Here is an 18,583-nt window from a genome sequence, read left to right as displayed (position 1 = left end):
CTTTCTGCTGTGGACACAGTCCAGGCTCGAGATGCCAAGAGCTGCTCCACTGAGTGTGGACACGATGGGAACCTGACCACTGTCACCCACATCGCTCAGTGGCCCTGCACCCAGCCCCATGCTCTCACTCCTTCTCCTCGTCCCCGCAGTCCTCTGCTTGGCCAGTGCAGCTAACGTGACCTGCAGGGTGGGAGAACAATGTCCTAGTGCAGTGCCACAGGCCCCCCTGGTGGGAGGCAGTCCTCTCATTACAGCTTTCAGGGGAGTTCTTCACCCTCAGCAGAGCCCTTGTCTCCTACCTTGACCTGAAAAAGATGTGTCACCAGGCACGACCTCCCCCGACGTCCTCTCCAGCTGGACAATGACTTCGTTGTTGGCTGTCCTTGGTGCCAGGCTCAGAGGAAGAGTCCCATGTCCGTCTGGACCCTACTGCCCTACCCCTCGGGCCCGTCATCCCTCAGCTGCCTCCTTCCTCACAGACCCAGGGACATGCAAACCCATCCCTGTGACACCTGGCCCTTCATGGCTCCTCTCTGGCTGCCCCTTCCTCTGTGCCACCCGACTGCCTCCACCTTGCATGGCCCAGCGCGCCCACTGCTCAGCCCGACACGCCGGCTACGAACACACGCAGCGGGCCTGCCGGCCTAGACGCTGGCCCCAGTGCCCCGCAGCGGCTGTGCTACTGCTCAGGTGAGGAGCCCGCCATAAAGTGGGGAGTGCGACAATCAGACCCCTACGCGGAATGGGGGAATGGCTATTTAGTCGCTCTCTACAGGGGCGGGGCCACACTGAAGTGCTCGTCTCTCAGGAGAAAGCGAAGAATGTCCCACAGGTGTTTTGGATACCCCCTCGAACGCTTCCCGTTTAGGCAGGAGCAGCTCATTCTGCTGCACAAAGTTTCTGACAGGAGAGGTTTGCCTCTCTCAGATTAACAGAAAGCAGTTATTTCAATTAGCAGACATTTTAGTGACACCTTACAACAAAATTTAATGAAGTAAGAAAGCATTTAGGAAGACTTGCTATTCACTGAGTACTTGCTTTGAGGTGCTACACTAAACACTTGAAATATTTTTGCAATTTTTACCACATGCGAGGCAAGTAATATTGGTTCCATGTTACAGCTGAAGCCTGAAGCGGAGAGGCACAGAGTGACAGGCCCAAAGCCAGCTGCAGTCATGAGCAGAGGCCCAGTTTTATGGGTCCAAAGCCTGTGCTCTTTCTGTAACATCACATCAAAAACATTTTCCAATATCCTTTGTCTTGTAAATAAGTCACTGCTTAATGCCCAATATTGACAAGAACCAAACGTCCAAGAGTCCCTAATATATCCACAACTTCTTGGTCTGAAAAGAGGGGCTGCCTGTGACATCTCCCCAGCAGCAGGGTTGCTGAAATTCAAGAGGACGAGGAGAAATGGACATGGGCACTGCCTTCGTCCCCTACACCCAGAGGGCTGAAGAGGCACCTGGAAACCCAATGGAGCACGAAATCCCCCTTTAACTCGGGAGGAACAGCCTACGTTCCCATCACAAATCATTATAAGCACAGCCAAGTTAGGAAGACATACTGATTTGGAAAACGCTGTAAAAAAGGACTGGACGATTTCATACTTCCACACGTGAAACTGCAATTAAACTATACATGCACAGTAGTATGCTAGTTTGGTAATACAGGGACACAATTTAATGATTCTAAGGTTTTTCTTGTAGGTTTTTTTCTTACAAGTCAGGTGCCATAAACATTCAAATAATCCATCTTTTAAAAAGTACGCTTACAACATCAAAAGAATTAAGATGAAATATAAACCTTTCTACTTACAATTTTTATACAGATTAACCAAATCACAAATACCACAAACGAATGTTAAATTGTAACAATATAATGAATAAACATTCGGATTCTTAATAAAATCTTCCTTTAACATTTTTTTAAAACTTACCATTATACTAAATAATCTATGCAGAATTTTGGGGTACAATACCAAGAAGGCACCAACAGTACAAAGCAGATACAAAGCGGTTTCAGAACTTTCTTGAGTGCTCTACACGGATAAACAGCGCAAAAAAGGGCAACAAGCATCAGGAAAACCTGGTGCAGCCCTAGCAGATTCGCTATGGATTCCCATGCGTTTCCTGTCCATTGTGTCGAGGTGGGTGACAATAAGAGAAACCACGTATTTACTGTTACAGCTTCTCATCTGCACTACAGGAGTATCATGTTTCAAACACTGGCATCACAATTTTAAAGCACAAATGCTTTAAAAACACATAAGCAAAAGGATTGCTCAGATTTTCAAAACCACTACATTTACAAAAATATTTCCCTTAAACTTGGGATTGCTCCAAAACATTGATTTACAAATATAAAAGTATTATGGAAGGACCCAAAGCATGTGTGCATATGTATGCGTGTACTAATATACCGTTACCATACTATATAAAAGTTACCAATTTAAAAACCATATTAATGCATAAGCAAATGAAGACAAACAGTCTCCTCTGAATGGTGTGCATATGACGTGGCAAGCGGCGTGGGCAGTGGACCTCCGATTCCTTAGAGACAACCACTGGCAAGCCACAAGTAGCTTCTCAAAGCTACCAGCTACTTCTACACCCACTGCCTGTGCCTGAAAGCAGAAGGAACGAGGGTGAATGAGTGTGAACACACTTTGTCCTGTGTACTGCATATACAGAAGAATGGAATTCTGCCACTGAGATGCCACAACAGTCTGCATGTCTCTGCCAGCTTTGAAGACTTGTGTCAGAAGAGAGTCCTCATGCTGTGTTCTCGCAAACCGATCCCACTGGCTTATTAGGTATTTGTTTCATACTGAATGAATGGACTGGAATGTTTAACAGGAATTTTTTGCTTATATTTTTAAGACACCAAAAAATCCATTAGTCTGAAAGCTTATTTGAGCACACTGATAATGGAGGTATCAACAGGATAAATTTAGATGACCTAATCTGTACATTTTTACAAATGTAAGGAGAGCCAAAATGATGAGTCCATCACACATAACAACTAGTACTTCTCATAGGTTTCTTGGTTATGACAATTCTCTGAGCTGTTAAAATATGTTTGGCATGATCAACAAAAAGCACACAACTATGGCTACAGTAATTCTAGAATGCAGTTAGTGGTTTCATGCCAACCTGACTCCACAGTACCAGCAAGGGGGATAGGAAAGAGCTCACAGTCCCCAGCTATTAGTAGCCAAAGCTGTGTTTTTCTAATTAGAAGAAGACTGTAAATTAGCCTCATAATAATACTACCATTCCATTTAAAAGTACAAAAAAACAAAAGTAATAAAACTGTCAATGTTCTTTTAAAAATTAGAACTGCTCCCTCTTCTGTGGGAAAGGATTTAAAAAAAAAAGAAAAAAAAAAGAGAACTGACTTATCAATGTATCACATAACAGTCACATCTGTCTCCTGTCCATGCTGTGTGGGCCTTTACACAGCAGCTCTTTGAGCGCAGAAGAGAAACAATGTATTTTAGGGCAAGAACTGAGATGTAGTTCTCATGGCTGAGGATGAATCAGCCATCCTTCTTCAGCCCCATGTGGTGTGAGCACCAGTACCCTGTGCAGGTGGCGTGGGCCAGGCGCTGCGGGGTGGCCCTGCCCAGTAGCAGCTCTGAGGCACATGGGCATACCCTCTATAGAGAACCAGAGAATCCAGCCTGGGACGTTTGGACTTCTTTATCAGGGTTTGACAGAATATTTAAGAACCATGATTTGAATATAAAGGAACATGACAGAATTTATTCTCTGCCTGTGCAGAGGAGAAAAGGACCCTACGGAAACACGTTTCTAAATCATCTTATGTAAAACCAAAGTGCTGGGGCAGAGCTGAGAGCGGCAAAGTGAGGCCCACGAGCATGTCTGTGTTAAGCACAAACTGAACCTGACTGTCCGTTCAGACACGCCAATCCAGAGGAAATCGACACTAAAATCTTAACATGAATGTGAAGATAGAAGAGGTACATTTATTTTCATGAATTACAAATGCATTTCTGTTCATATTAGCAGGCAGTCTTTATATAACCCATTCTCCACTGCTGTCAAAAGTCAAACAAGAAAAGGACAGCTGAGAAATGAAAAGCTAAAAATAGAATTTTTCCTAAATGAGCTGCTGGATAGCATTTTTCATGGAATACAACTCAGAGGTAACAACAGATTTTTCATTTCAATCATAGGTGTGTGGCACTTGGACAGTCATCTCTGCACAGAAAGCTGTAACAGTCATGCGAGGGTACAGTAATTACTGAACAAGGCAAAATTCTCAGCACAGAGAGCAGTGGGGGAGTCGAGAGGAGGCACCGCACTGGGACAGAACGCCGGGTCAACTCCACAGCGCACAGCGGCAGAACAGACACTCAGAGATGAGAAAATACGGAGAGAGCTCCATCGTGACTTAGTGCTAGCTTTTCTGACTCAGCAGTATCAGAAACATTTGAGAGTACTTAGAACAGTGCTTCATGTTGTGAGCTCGTGAAGGCTTTATTACAAATTGTTATATCGTAGGTTGAAAAATGAACTTGAGATGCTGACATGCTGTAGAAGGAAAAAGAACTGTACACTTTCTCACTGAAAGACGCAGTGTTCCCCTCTGCTAAATCCCCAGGCATCGGATGTGGTTACTGAACCGCAGAGGTGTGCAGTGGCTTGGAGGCATGTGGTGCTCCACTCTGGGACAAGCCCAGAAACTTCCCACAGCTCGGGGCTGTGACCTCTGTATATCTTTCACCAAATGAGTATAGCTGCCACTTTAAATCTTTTTGTGTAAGTATTGCAAACACTAAGTACTGCACATGACACGTTGTGGCCAGTGTTATGACATCACTGAGTGCAGTACTTCCTTTTAGAAAAACGATCGGATTTTCTAAAAGCTGGGCGAATAGTGCATACCTTAAATATGTTAGTGATCGTATGACATGAGGAAAGACGCTGACAAGTGCTCCCGAAGGACTCCCCAGACAGAAGCACTTGCTGCAGGTAGCAACGTCATCCAAGGTATTTCCACAAGCTTCTGCTCTGGGGAAAGAGTTATGGTCAAAGGTGAAGTGCAAATAAGGGGCTGTCACTGACTTAAAGTGCCCTAGGTAGTAGCCTTCCCTATCCCATAGTGAGATGCCAGTGACTCAAAACAATCTGGAAAGAGTCTCTCCAGTGTGGCTGCACGGGCCAGCAGGGCGTCATGTAGGAAAGGATTCAGGAGAGGGAGGAACCACTGCATCTTTTAAACCAGAAAGCGATTAGTGACTAAAGCAACGGTATGCAGTAGGTGCACTGAAAGTACATACTGCCGCAGGTCACCTATGGGTGACACACACAGGGCTGCCAGGAGTAATTCTCTGGACTGAAGGAATTCTTTGAAAGCATAAAGCCACAACTACCAGAAATTGCCCCTCCGAACGGCTCGAAGGAGTCAAAGTGGATAAGCCGAGATGGGCTGGAGACAGGACCAGGGGTCAAGAACTGGGAAGAAGAACACCGATGTCTGAGCATGTCCAGTCCTCTGAGCCCTTGTCCTATTAAAACACAAACAGACAGACCTATGAGTTAAGAATGAACCATGTGAAAACATCAGTAGCATCACAAAAATGGAAAAGTGACAAGAATGAATCACATTAAAACATCATCATTAGCAGCAGCATTATGAAAACAGAAAAGTGAAAAAACAGAGGGGAAAAAAACCCTCTTGAACAAAGGCCATTTCACTTGGACACACTGGGGCTGGGGCACCAGAGCCCTTTGAAGGGGCCTGGCTCTGCCCTCACCCTATGGGCACCTCTTCTCGGACAGTGGAGGCTATTTCTCTAACACTCGGGGGAGACACATGCACAAGCTGACTGCAGTGTTCCCGAGATGTCCTTTGTTACCCACATGACCTCCGCTACTCTGATGGTCAAAACTAGAGTTTAAGGGTCTTTGTAAAATAATACATCTCTATGTAAAAGAGTCTCCTGCCTCCTCCTACTCTCAGCAAGACTCTCTCTGCATGACCGGGTAGGACAAAGTCCATGGCACAGGCAGCGGACAGTGTGTTGTTAGCAATGTTCAAGTTCTCTCTGAGAGAAAACAAAGCCCTGGTCAGAAGCATGAAGGTAGTGAGCTGGGATTTAGGCTCCCACAGGCAGGGGGTGATGCTGACTGCCCAGGTCAGAGGGGACCTGACAGGTACCTTCGCCGCAGGACTCCAAGACAATGCCCCGCAAGGCAGCACCGTGCTCATTTTCTAGGTCTGGCCAGGGCCCACTAGGAGCGTCATGCTTGCAAAGTGTGAGTGGCACTTTTGCCCTTTGTTTTCCTAATGTCTATTTTAACTTGGAGAATTTATATTCCAAACCAAATCTATTCCAATCATTTACAGGTTGGTGGCTGGTTCTCCCACACGAGCATCGGAAGCAGCACATGCTGCTGGCTGTGGGCCCAGGCCGACCACAGCTGGAGAACTGCTGGCCTATGGCACCTGCACCTTCACTCCTAGCTACGCCATCCTTGGGGGAAGTGGAAACACTGCTCAAATCATGTTCTGTGTTCTGTGGTTGTGACGAGGAAGCCTGGTGGAGATGGTCAGTGGGACAACCAAATGTCTCAAAATGCAAACAAAACAGATCCTTTCCTTTCAAGACCCTCCCTGACATGCAATGCTTGTGGCATGGAAATTCAGCAGCGCGTCGTCTGATGTTTCACAGAGCACTTTCAGGCTTTCATTTGCACTCAGGAGTCAGGGTGGGAGGCACAGGCATAACAGCACAACTGCGGATGTGGAGATGGGCCGAGGGGGCAAGTGGCCTCCACCATCCAGAGGGGAGCCACAGATGAGCCTGTCAGCTGACAGGAATGTGAAGCTGCCCTGAAATGCTTTTATCTTCAAGAAACCAAAGGGAAACGAGGCTTATGTCCTTAGTGATTAATCAACCAAGAAAACTCTTGACCCGATGAAAGAGAAAGTGAAGTACCCGCTCCCACTTCAACAGCCTCATGGGGCAGGGGTCTAAGTGTGAGGATGAGGCTTGTCATGCTGCCAACCTGTGCACCTCTATAACTCTGCCAGTGGAAACATTTTTAAAACTGACCCCATGAAGCAAAACACATGAAAAACTTTGACTCTTTAAGACCTCTCAGGGCCATCACTATGGATGTCACTATCACTGGGGCCCCAGTAAGCAGGGGTCACTTGCAGGCCTCCTCTATCTCAGGGCCCCCTGCTGTGCCCCGTGGTCCTGGGTGTGTCCAGCTCTTTCCTGTTGCAGCTGAGAAGTCAACCATCACTTTTCCCTGACATCCCTGTGTCTTATGGCACTTCCACCCCCAATCCCCACACCACCTCTCCAATTTGTAGCTTCTAGTCTCAGGTGTATGGCTGGGCACTCGGGACAATGCTCCTTAGTGCTGTGAACAAGTCCTGAGACTGTTCACAGGCAGCAAGGCTAGTCAGGGGTAGTGTGCTGAGACCATAGGGAAATGTCACCTGGGGTCTAAGCTACCTGGCCTCTGTGTAGTTTTGCCACTGATGTATACAAATGAGCAAGATGCTCGCAGACTCCACTCTTGGGCTTCCTCAGTCATGAACAAGGGATGCGTGCTGACTTCAGAGAAAGCCGTCAATCGTTCAAATGAAATATTTATAAATGAACCTGGCCCAAGTTTAATCAACACTCCCAGCCCCTCCTGGTTTCATTTTTATATTCTATATGACTAAACTGTGAGTCAGTCTACAGGTTGGCAACTTCCTTTGAATTGTATGAAAAAAATAAGATGGATTGATGGGTAGATGGAGGAACAGATGGACAAGTATGTGAAAAACAAGTACAGTAAAACGTTAATCACAGAATCTAGGTGGTGGGAATATGGGCGTCTACATTAAGAGCTTTTAACTTTTCAGAATAGTTGAAAATTGTCCTTAAAAGAATGTTGGGGGAAAAAAATCACACTATACGCATGTACATCTGTGTGCCTTACGTGTGCTTGGAGCAATGATCAAAGCACAGAAACGATCATCCTCGCCAAGCCTGGACTCTCAGAGCTGGGGTGGACCCAGATAGGGATCTCGTCCCCAACTGCAATGTGACTGCAGGGGGCATTCAGCCAGCAACTGCACCCTCGCCTCTGTCTCCTGTGACCACTGTGCCACCCACCCTTCTTTCTAGTGGCTTGGCCAGTTGTCCCATAGGTCCCCGCTCTCTGAGGTCCTCCTACATCCTTACTGTCCCCAGGGTCACCTAAGCTTCAGGACCATCATCTGGAGGGACAGTCAGGTTCCTTACTAAGGTAAGGACTACATCCCCAGCCAGCTTCTCCCTCTGTCTCTGTGGCCTCTTCCTACCCAACTCCCTATCCCACTCATGCGACACCTGCCTTCCTGGTTCTGCATGGCTGCTCCCTCTGCCACCAGCAAAGAGCCCCTGGCTGTCAGGAGTCAGCTGGAGCCATAATGCTTTGATGCTGTGTCTTACTCTCTGGGGCCAGCTGTGCTGTGCTCTGGCATGGCATTCACATACTATCCACATTCCTGCTGTTTGCCTGCTTCCTGCTACCAAGCTAATGGAGCACAAAGTCCATTTTCCCCCACCTGGCACTGGGAAATGCTCAATGCTGATTCAAAGAATGCTGAAAAACTGATTATTATGTCAACCCCATGCTCTTTTATACTAAAAATGTAAGCAACTGTTCTGTCTGTCTGTTTTTCTCCCCCACTACATGGGCTCCTTGGAGGCCACAGTTAGGTCTTGTTTGTTCTGCTCAGCCTTAGTATCTAACTCAGCACCTAGCAGGAGCTATGCAGGTCATGTGCCAGGACTGCGGCAAGGGAGGCTGCAGGGAAACAACCGTTAAGCCGCTGCCTGGCTTAAGGAAAATGGCCTGTGCAAGGAACTGTGAAGCAGGAAAAGCCACAGAAGTTGCTCCGCTCCATCTTTTAGGCTGGTGGTCAGCAAACTTGCTCTGTAAAGGGCCAGAGAGTGAACCTCTTGGGCCTTGCAGGCCATCTGTGTCTGTCAGGACTAGCCCACTCTGCTGCTGGAAAGCAAAAGCAGCCAGACGGTCCGTGTCATAGTCCGAGAGCACACGCATGGCTGCATGTGACTTACTCATAACATGGCAGTGGGCTGACCAGACAGACCTGACCCTGCACAGAGACACTGGAGAGTGTATCCAGGAGCCTCATGAAGGAAGCGTGGCAGGGACTCAGGTATGAAAATGACTGGATCCTGGGGCCGATTTTCTGTGAGTAAGCGATTATGCAAATCACTGAACACAGACCCTTCTTCAACAGGGGTCACACATGTGTGAATGACAGGAGAGGAAGCCAACTCTGCGCCTCAGTCCCCCTGCTAACACCAGGCTTCTTCCTCAGTGAAACACACGTGCAGGGCTGCATGTAACGGCCCACCTCACATCCTCTAAGTCTGTCTCCTCAACACTGCGCTTTGAATTTGTCTTGCAGGCTGTGTCCAGTGTCAACAGGAGGCTGAGCGGGGGCTTAACTGTGCTGGCAGCCCTCCCCACGCCAGGTGCTAGGTTTAGAAAGTGTGGTCTTTCAGACTTTGCCTTTCCTCCATTCTCTTGAAGTCAATGCTTCTCACCACCACAGCCCTAGTGCAAGGCCACAGCCCCTCTGGTATGGAAGAGCATAGGTTTGTTTTTAGCTGATCTCCTACCCAGTCTCCCCTCATTTCAACCCCTTCGACTTGATGTCAGATTTCTTCTGAAAACATTGTCCACCTCCCAAACTATTAGTGTATCCCTCACTGCTTCACAGCTCTGCTGGCCTTTCAGAACTCTCTTCTTGTAGACTGTGCTGGCCACGTCTGTTCTCGGCTCATGTCTACTGTTCTTTGTAGGGGGCTGGGGAGCCTGGAAACTGCAACATGGTCCTCTCCAAAGCATCTCCCCCGCAACTGCTTTTGCTATGACTCACAATTCTTTGCTCACTGCTCATTTCTATAGTTCTAACACAAGCCCTGTTCTCTCTCCTCTTGCCATACATCTTCTAAAATCAAGATTTGCATTTTCTTTTTTTGTACACTTATTTTTTTTGAATCTACCAATTTTGCCGCATGGGCCCCCACCCCTAGCTCACGCAGCCTCTGTGAAGGCCATGTGAATCCCCAAGGGGCTGGCCTAGCCTATGCTCCTTGACGAGGCGTCACCAGCTGCGCTTGCCCACACTCCCAGGCTGAACCGAGAACAGAGTTTGGGCCCCTTGTAAGCAGCATCAGTTGCAGAACCAGGTCCTTGCCAGGAGCTTTTGAATGGGCCGGCAAGAGGACTCTAAAATACTAGATTTATTTAACCGGTGGCTCTGCTTCCCATGAGAGGAGGGTAGTTCTGAAGGGAACCCTTTCCAGAGAGATGCTCACTACTGAGAAACTGCCCAGGACAGGCAGCAAGGAAAGAATAACAACCAAAAGCTGAACAATCTAGAATACGAACAAGCAGCTCCCAAATAATCACATTCACTATCCTTGAGTAAAGAAAGGAGGGACTTCTAAAGGAGGGAGATTCCTAAAGGAATATAAGTAACTTCCTAAATTATTTTTAATTCTAAATTAAAGAAAATACCTTTCAAAAAGGAGCTGGGGGCTGGGCGCGGTGGCTCACGCCTGTAATCCTAGCACTCTGGGAGGTCAAGGCGGGTGGATTGCTCGAGGTCAGGAGTTCGAAACCAGCCTGAGCAAGAGCGAGACCTCGCCTCTACTATAAATAGAAAGAAATTAATTGGCCAACTAATATATATATATAAAATTAGCCGGGCATGGTGGCACATGCCTGTAGTCCCAGCTACTCGGGAGGCTGAGGCAGGAGGATTGCTTGAGTCCAGGAGTTTGAGGTTGCTGTGAGCTAGGCTGACGTCACGGCACTCACTCTAGCCTGGGCAACAAGCGAGACTGTCTCAAAAAAAACAAAAAACGGGCCGGGCATGGTGGCTCACGCCTGTAATCCTAGCACTTTGGGAGGCCGAGGCGGGCGGATTGCTCAAGGTCAGGAGTTCGAAACCAGCCTGAGCGAGACCCCGTCTCTACCAAAAATAGAAATAAATTAATTGACCAACTAAAAATATATATACAAAAAAATTAGCCGGGCATGGTGGCGCATGCCTGTAGTCCCAGCTACTCGGGAGGCTGAGGCAGTAGGATCACTGAGCCCAGGAGTTTGAGGTTGCTGTGAGCCAGGCTGACGCCATGGCACTCACTCTAGCCTGGACAACAAAGTGAGACTCTGTCTCAAAAAAAAAAAAAAAAACAAAAAACAAAAAACAAAAAAAAAAACAAAAGGAGCCAGGAAAACAATATAAAATAACAGACTTATCTTGAGGAACACAATGTTTTAAAGTCCAAGGGGAGTGCCAGAAATCAGACTGCCACTCTGAGCAGCTAGCTACTCCTCTGCCCAGGACGCGGCTCCTCTCCCGGGAGAGCGGTGCGCCCTGGCACCCACACTACCTAGCAAGCATGAGAGTTCAACACCGCCTCATACACACACCAGTACTATGAATTCTTCTAAAACACTAGCTATGAGAAGCTGTGTTTTGGTTGGCACATCTATGCATCTATCTTTCTTTCCTCTTCCTGTGGCTGTATCTCCTATCTTTCCTTTCCTTTGCACAGTCTTCTGTGGTTTTCCTCTCATGCTCACTGTCTTCCTAATCTCACTGTAGCTATTATTCTAAAAACCACCACTTTAATTTCATATCAACTTCATGTCGTTGTAAACTGCCAGAAATTAAAGAATTCCAAGTGTATCTCTTCAACAGTGGTGAAAGACAAAGTCTAATTTTCTTGACTCATGAAGCAATCAGTGTAAAAGCTATATAGCTTGCCCCCCCAATATTTGTGCATTCAACAAACCATGGATCAAAAATATTAAAAAAAAATTCCACAAAGTTCCAAAAAGCAAAATTTGATTTTGCTGTGTGCAAAGTACTATAGTGAATCCACCTGAATGAAATAACATGCAGATACTGCATTAGGTATTGTATGTGATCTAGAGACAATTTAAAGTACAATGGAGGATGTGCATAGGATACATGCCAACAGTATGCCATTTTATATAAGGGACTTCAGCATCCATGGATTTTGGTATTCTTAGGGAGGGAGGTCCTGGTACCAATCCCTCATGGATACAGAGGGATGACTATATGTAACTACAGAGGAATACATTGAATTTTTTTCCTTTTTAATAACATTTATATTGTCTCTCCCTTGCTAGGGTTAATTGCATACTTAAAGTACCTGACAAATTTAAGATCTGTATCCTGGTTGGAATCTAGCAGTCTCTTCAAAAATGAGTTCTTTGAGCTTTTCCTTAGGCAAGTCATCCAATTCCATGTCAAACTTGAATGGTGCTTCAGCAATGGGCTTTAAAAAAAAACAAGAAACATTTAATAGTCAAAAGTTGTTATGGCTAAAGAAGTAATTTACAGATTCATAAAAATGACTATGGCTCAGATTCTGAAATTAATACAAGAATGATGCCTCATAAAAACTGAGAGCTAGAGCTGGAACCCATACTACTAAGTGAAGTATCCCAAGAATGGAAAAACAAGCACCAGATATATTCTCCAGCAAACTGGTATTAACTGAGTAGCACCTAAGTGGACACATAGGTGCTACAGTAATAGGGTATTGGGCAGGTGGGAGGGGGGAGGGGGGCGGGTATATACATACATAGTGAGTGAGATGTGCACCATCTGGGGGATGGTCATGATGGAGACTCAGACTTTTGGGGGGAGGGGGGGAAATGGGCATTTATTGAAACCTTAAAATCTGTACCCCCATAATATGCCAAAATAAAAAAAAATAATTAAAAAAAAAAAAAAAAAAAAAAAAAAAAAAAAAAAAACTGAGAGCTCTGATACACATCCACACTATTGTGCCCACACTCCTGAAAGCACCCTTCGCATAAGCATGTAAATGGTCTGGGAGCATCTCAATCTGTTTTAAGTGTTCTTCTGAACTTATCACAGATCCTGGGATTATTTTCAAATGTTTTAAGGCACTGAAAGTTGAAATAACAGAAACATGCTGCTGCAGGGTGGTAGTGGTGGTATGTTTATATAAACAAAACCTAACACACTAAAATAAATGCATCTGATTATAGAATCTTTATATGAAGAAATATTATAGAGGTATTAAAAATGAAGCTTCAAGGAAGACTAATACCATGGGAAAATGCCCATGTTTGTGTTAAACAAAGGGAATGAACCCTGCTTTATTTTTTAAATTTAGATATAGAAATGTAAGATTGGGAAGGAAATACTCCAAAATTTTAATAATAATAACTATAATGAGATTAAAGAGTGATTTTTTCTTATATTTTTCTTTGAGTTTCAATTTTATTTTTATAACACTCTATGAATAATCAGAAAGTTATTTAAGTAAAACATAAACTGTCTATTTGCATCAAAGAACTCCTATTCACACTCAATCATATTAATCAACCAATTTATACTATTTTGATTTTTAAATGCCCACAAGCTAATGCAATGTTATAGAACTGAGCCAATGATTGATACCAGCTGTCAATCAGCAGACGCCTAGGCCTCCAGACCGTGTTATACTACACGAGGCCTTTGGGGGAGGAAGCACAGATACCAAACTCCTCACTAAGCTTCGGGCATGTGAAAGAGGGAAAAGGATTCATGTCCACAAAAGAGTAAGTAGGCTGCTTGAAGGGCAGCTCTGCATGTGGGACCACATGGGGTGGCCAGCGCACACCATCCACAACACAACTTGCTGATCAGGACATGGAGACTTAGGAAATCTCCAGGTCATAAGGCTAAGAAGAGCCCCGAACCTGTACTCTGTCTGATTTGTTCTGTTACTGACTAGGTTACAGGTATTTCTAAAAGCTGTCTCATTTGTTTTTAGACAGATGTGGCAGGGGAAGCTGATTAATAATAAATAGCTCCTCTTTGTGACTTCTATCCTCTTTCTCTGTATTAGTTTTTAGCTTTGGTAGTTTTTCCCTGCCTTTTCCATTTCCCCCCTTAATTTTAACATATCCCATTAACTTCTCTCCCCTTTAAAAATAGGAGTTTGAAGGCTTTATTCTCTATGCATATGAGCCTCATCTAGAACAACACGAAATTTTAGTTCATACTGCATTTTTCTCTCTTATCCTCACAAGAATAAAGTTAAAAATGAGCCCAAAGAGGAATGAGAGAACCGCGGCAATAGGCCTGTCTTGGAGAGAACATAACACGCTGTGTCTTTTATTTGCACGCCCAGCCACACCCACTGCTGGCCTCACAGTTTCTCATCACAACAGGCTCTTATGTCCCTGTCTCCAGGGAGAATGGCACACCAGACATGGAGTCGCCAAGCCATGGTGGGAACCGTCCAGGCTGGCCTCTCCTCCTCACTTTGTGAGCTGGCCCCGCCAGCAGGCTGCCTGCCTCCTCTCCACCCTCAGTGCTGGCACACTGGTTGAGGTGTCTCTTCCTGCCACAGACCATGACAATGGTCTCCAGCCTCGGACCCTGCCCTCTCTATGCTCCACACAGTGCAGCTGTTCCCCTTTATCCACACATTTCCCCAGCCCTCGCCTGCTGCAAGGGGCCTGGAGGAAGTCTTCTGAGATGAACAGAAGAGGTTTGGGAGACAGGGTTCCATGCTGTGCCCCACAGCACTCATCCTCAAGGCAGAGGAGGTGGGAATGTTGGGAGGACCAAGGATAGCACATTGTACCTCTCAGGACAGTCTCAGCAGGACAGAATTGGCCTGATGTGAGCTGACCCACAACCCTGAAGTGGTGGCCAGAAGCACAGGCTCTTACCTCATCACTTGGATCATAATACTGCTCCAGATATGGGTGGGCCAGAGCCTGTTCCACTTCAATCCTCTTGTGAGGGTTGAACGTCAACATTTTGTCCAGTAAGTCCAGAGCTGTAAAGAGAACGGTTTTGCAGTGGTGAGAGCAGAGGTAGCAGTCACTAAAATACTTTCCATTTCCTGTATAAGTAAACTGACCCACGAAACAGTCATGTTAAACATCACCAAGGGGAGAGCGAGCAGCCGGCACCTGGGGTGCCTATTACACCTCCAGGCCTCCTGTAGCTGTGTGGACATAGGTACTGACCACCTGACAGTCGCAGACGCTAACACTCAGACAGGCAGAGTGACCAGCCAAAGGCAAAAAGTACAAGACCAGGTTTCAAACCCAGGTCTGCCTACAAGACCTGGACTTTTCCTAAATCACTACTGTGCTCTGCAGGTATCAAAAGTACAGGTTTTATGTATGTACTTCTCTCAGATCAACTCCAGAGTTATTTTGTAATAGCGTATTTGTCTCTCGACACACAGAAAAGACCTCCAAGGTCACAGGCGCAAAGCCTTCTCCCTTCCAGATCTTGGCTGAGTGTCATGTGTGACTCCCAGCCCCCCAGCCTATTCGGTAGCTTGGGGTCCCTTCTGCAAGGCCCAAATGTAAGTGCTCTCTTGACCTGGCCAGTAGTCAACAGCTGAGCAGTTCTTTCATGTCTAGAGTGCAGTAGGAGCAAGCAGGATCAATGGAAGTGGGGTTGAGGGGCAACAACGAGCAGCTTACTTGCTGGCCTCTGTGGCTAAGGCCCAGGTACCACACCAAGCCATGAAGATGGCTGGAGAGCCTGGCTTAAGGGTTAAGGGAAATGTGAAATACTTCCTGTATTTAGTAGCAGGAGTAGGTGTCAATGAGAAAGAACACATGCTAGAGAATACATTATTCTTCTAGTAAAGAGGTAGCAAAGGGGCTCCTTTTAAAAATATTTTATGTCTCCTTTTATTTAATGATGCTCAGACTAGTGATTTCTATTTTAGTAGCAGGCCCTTTCTTTAAATTAAATCTCAGAAGGAGCCTCAAGATATGGAAATAGGTAAGAAAGCAGCTACCTTATCCTCCCTTAGGTCCCTAGCTCATAGCCCCTGAGGCACCCCTAAAAAATCCAAGGCTCCAAGGAACAAGTCTAACAACCTATTGCAAGTCTGAAAAAACTACTAGCCAATCAATATAAAGAATACAAATTTTCAGAGAATGTACTGACACTAAAAAAAAAAAAAATGTTTTTTTTCCCTAACAATGATTTTTTGTTTGTAAGAGATAGGGTTCTCACTTTATTGTCTCAGCTAGAGAGCAGTGGCACCATCATAGCTCACAGCAACCTCAAACTTCTAGGTTCAAGCAATCCTCCTGCCTCAGCCTACCATGCAGCTGAGACTACAGGCATATGCCACCACTCCTGGCTAATTTTTCTATTTTTTGTGGAGATGGGGTCTTGCTATGTTGCCCAGGCTGGTCTCAAATTCTTGGCCTCAAGTAATACTCTAGCCTTGGCCTCCCAAAATGCTGGGATTACAAGTGTGAGCCACTGCGCCTGGCCTACAATGATCATTTCTTATTGGGTTATTTGCAGGTACCAACATCAACCTCATTCATCTGCAAAATAATTTTTTATCATTTATTTACTCACTAAAATAGTTGCTGAACCCTTGAGAGCAGGCTAGTAAACTTTCTGAAGCAACTGCTTGGGTGTTAGGTGGAGTGGGAGGCACCCTGCTCCCTGAAGGCACTGAAAGGATGTGCGCATATGTGAATGTGTGCTCACATGTGCATGCTCGCTCAGTTCTGGTCCTATTTTTTTTTTTTTTTTTGAGACAGAGTCTCGCTTGTTGCCCAGGCTAGAGTGAGTGCCGTGGCGTCAGCCTAGCTCACAGCAACCTCAAACTCCTGGGCTCAAGCGATCCTGTAGCCTCAGCCTCCCGAGTAGCTGGGACTACAGGCATGCGCCACCATGCCTGGCTAATTTTATATATGTTAGTTGGCCAATTAATTTCTTTCTATTTATAGTAGAGACGGGGTTTCGCTCTTGCTCAGGCTGGTTTCGAACTCTTAACCTTGAGCAATCCACCCGCCTCAGCCTCCCAGAGAGCTAGGATTATAGGCGTGAGCCACCACACCCGGCCTGGTCCTACTTTTGACTTCCATTGTTTCATGACATCTCAGGAACCAACCCCCAATCTTCAAGACAATAGGAGATAATAAAATGTGATAAACCACATGTTGGACACAATGAAATTCCATATAAGGAAGAACTTTTCTCATATCCAATACATATATTTTAAAAAAAGCACAGATAATGAATTTCTACAAATAATACACTTCAAATTTATATTTTTGTCTCTGAACTTTTTTTTTTTTTTTTTTTTTTTTTTTTGAGACAGAGTCTCACTTTGTTGTCCAGGCTAGAGTGAGTGCCGTGGCGTCAGCCTAGCTCACAGCAACCTCAAACTCCTGGGCTCGAGCGATCCTTCTGCCTCAGCCTCCCGAGTAGCTGGGACTACAGGCATGCGCCACCATGCCCGGCTAATTTTTTATATATATATCAGTTGGCCAATTAATTTCTTTCTATTTTTAGTAGAGACGGGGTCTCGCTCTTGCTCAGGCTGGTTTTGAACTCCTGACCTTGAGCAATCCGCCCGCCTCGGCCTCCCAAGAGCTAGGATTACAGGCGTGAGCCACAACGCCCGGCCTTTTTTTTTTTTTTTTGAGACAGAGTCTCGCTTGTTGCCCAGGCTAAAGTGAGTGCCGTGGCGTCAGCCTCGCTCACAGCAACCTCAAACTCCTGGGCTCAAGCAATCCTGCTGCCTCAGCCTCCCGAGTAGCTGGGACTACAGGCATGCGCCACCATGCCCGGCTAATTTTATATATATGTATTAGTTGGCCAATTAATTTCTTTCTATTTATAGTAGAGACGGGGTCTCGCTCTTGCTCAGGCTGGTTTCGAACTCCTGACCTCGAGCAATCCACCCGCCTCAGCCTCCCAGAGTGCTAGGATTACAGGCGTGAGCCACCGCGCCCGGCTTGAACTTTTGAGACAGTGCAGTAGTGTTGTCATAGCTCACTGTATCCTCAAACTTAAGCGATCCTCCTGTCTCAGTCTCCTGAGTAGCTGGGACTATAGGCATGAGCTATGACGACTGCCTAATTTTTCTATTTTTAGTAGAGATGGGGTCTTGCTCTTGCTCAGGATGGTCTTGAGCTCCTGAGCTCAAGCGATCCCCTACCTTGGCCTCCCAGAGTGCTAGGATTACAGGCATGAGCCACTGTGCCCGCCTATAATCTTTTTAACATGCACAAGTGTACTTTAGGAAGTTACTGAATCACGGCATTCACTTTAGAAAACTTTTTGGAGTAGAGAATCTAGACAGGTTTGGTCTTGATTGCAGCAGAGTCTGGGCAGCAGGAAAGGTGTCTGCAGTCATGACACTGGGTCTATGGGCCCACGAATCAGCAAAGTTTAGGAGGATGATAGCTTTTTATTTGGGGGGGGGGTTACTTGAAAAATAGCTGGGCCTCCTTTTACTGTAAGTGCTATTTCTGCATTATTTTAGCCACAGAAGGAGAAAAGGAGAGAAATGGGAAGCAGCTGGCAGGTGCTGGTCCCACAGTCAGGGTCCCCAGCCTCCCTGCCCACTGCCATGCAGCAACCCACCAGTAGCACGGCTGCCTGGGAGGATGCTTACTCAGACACAGGTTTCATCTTCCCTACAAGACTGATGTCCTTTGAGGCTAGGTTTATACCTGATCACAAT

The 18,583-nt window shown here is 46.0% G+C and overlaps 1 protein-coding gene across 1 annotated transcript in view; it reads right to left on the bottom strand.

The window, feature by feature from the left end:
* Window positions 1-1,652: 1,652 nt before the first annotated feature.
* The window catches only part of MAPK1 (mitogen-activated protein kinase 1), a 108,962-nt gene continuing 92,031 nt past the window's right edge, over window positions 1,653-18,583 (bottom strand). Inside the window, exons 7-9 of the mRNA XM_012776707.3 lie at window positions 14,790-14,899; window positions 12,245-12,370; window positions 1,653-5,536 (exon numbers count right to left, since the gene is read on the bottom strand). Coding sequence (XP_012632161.1) covers window positions 12,254-12,370; window positions 14,790-14,899 — 227 coding nt within the window. The 3' untranslated portion in view covers window positions 1,653-5,536; window positions 12,245-12,253. The remainder of the gene's footprint in view (window positions 5,537-12,244; window positions 12,371-14,789; window positions 14,900-18,583) is intronic.

Source organism: Microcebus murinus, chromosome 22 (genome assembly GCF_040939455.1).
Source record: "Microcebus murinus isolate Inina chromosome 22, M.murinus_Inina_mat1.0, whole genome shotgun sequence".
Lineage (NCBI taxonomy): Eukaryota > Metazoa > Chordata > Mammalia > Primates > Cheirogaleidae > Microcebus > Microcebus murinus.
The sequence above is the reverse complement of the archived record's forward strand: the minus strand, read 5'-3'. Positions and strand labels throughout refer to the sequence as shown.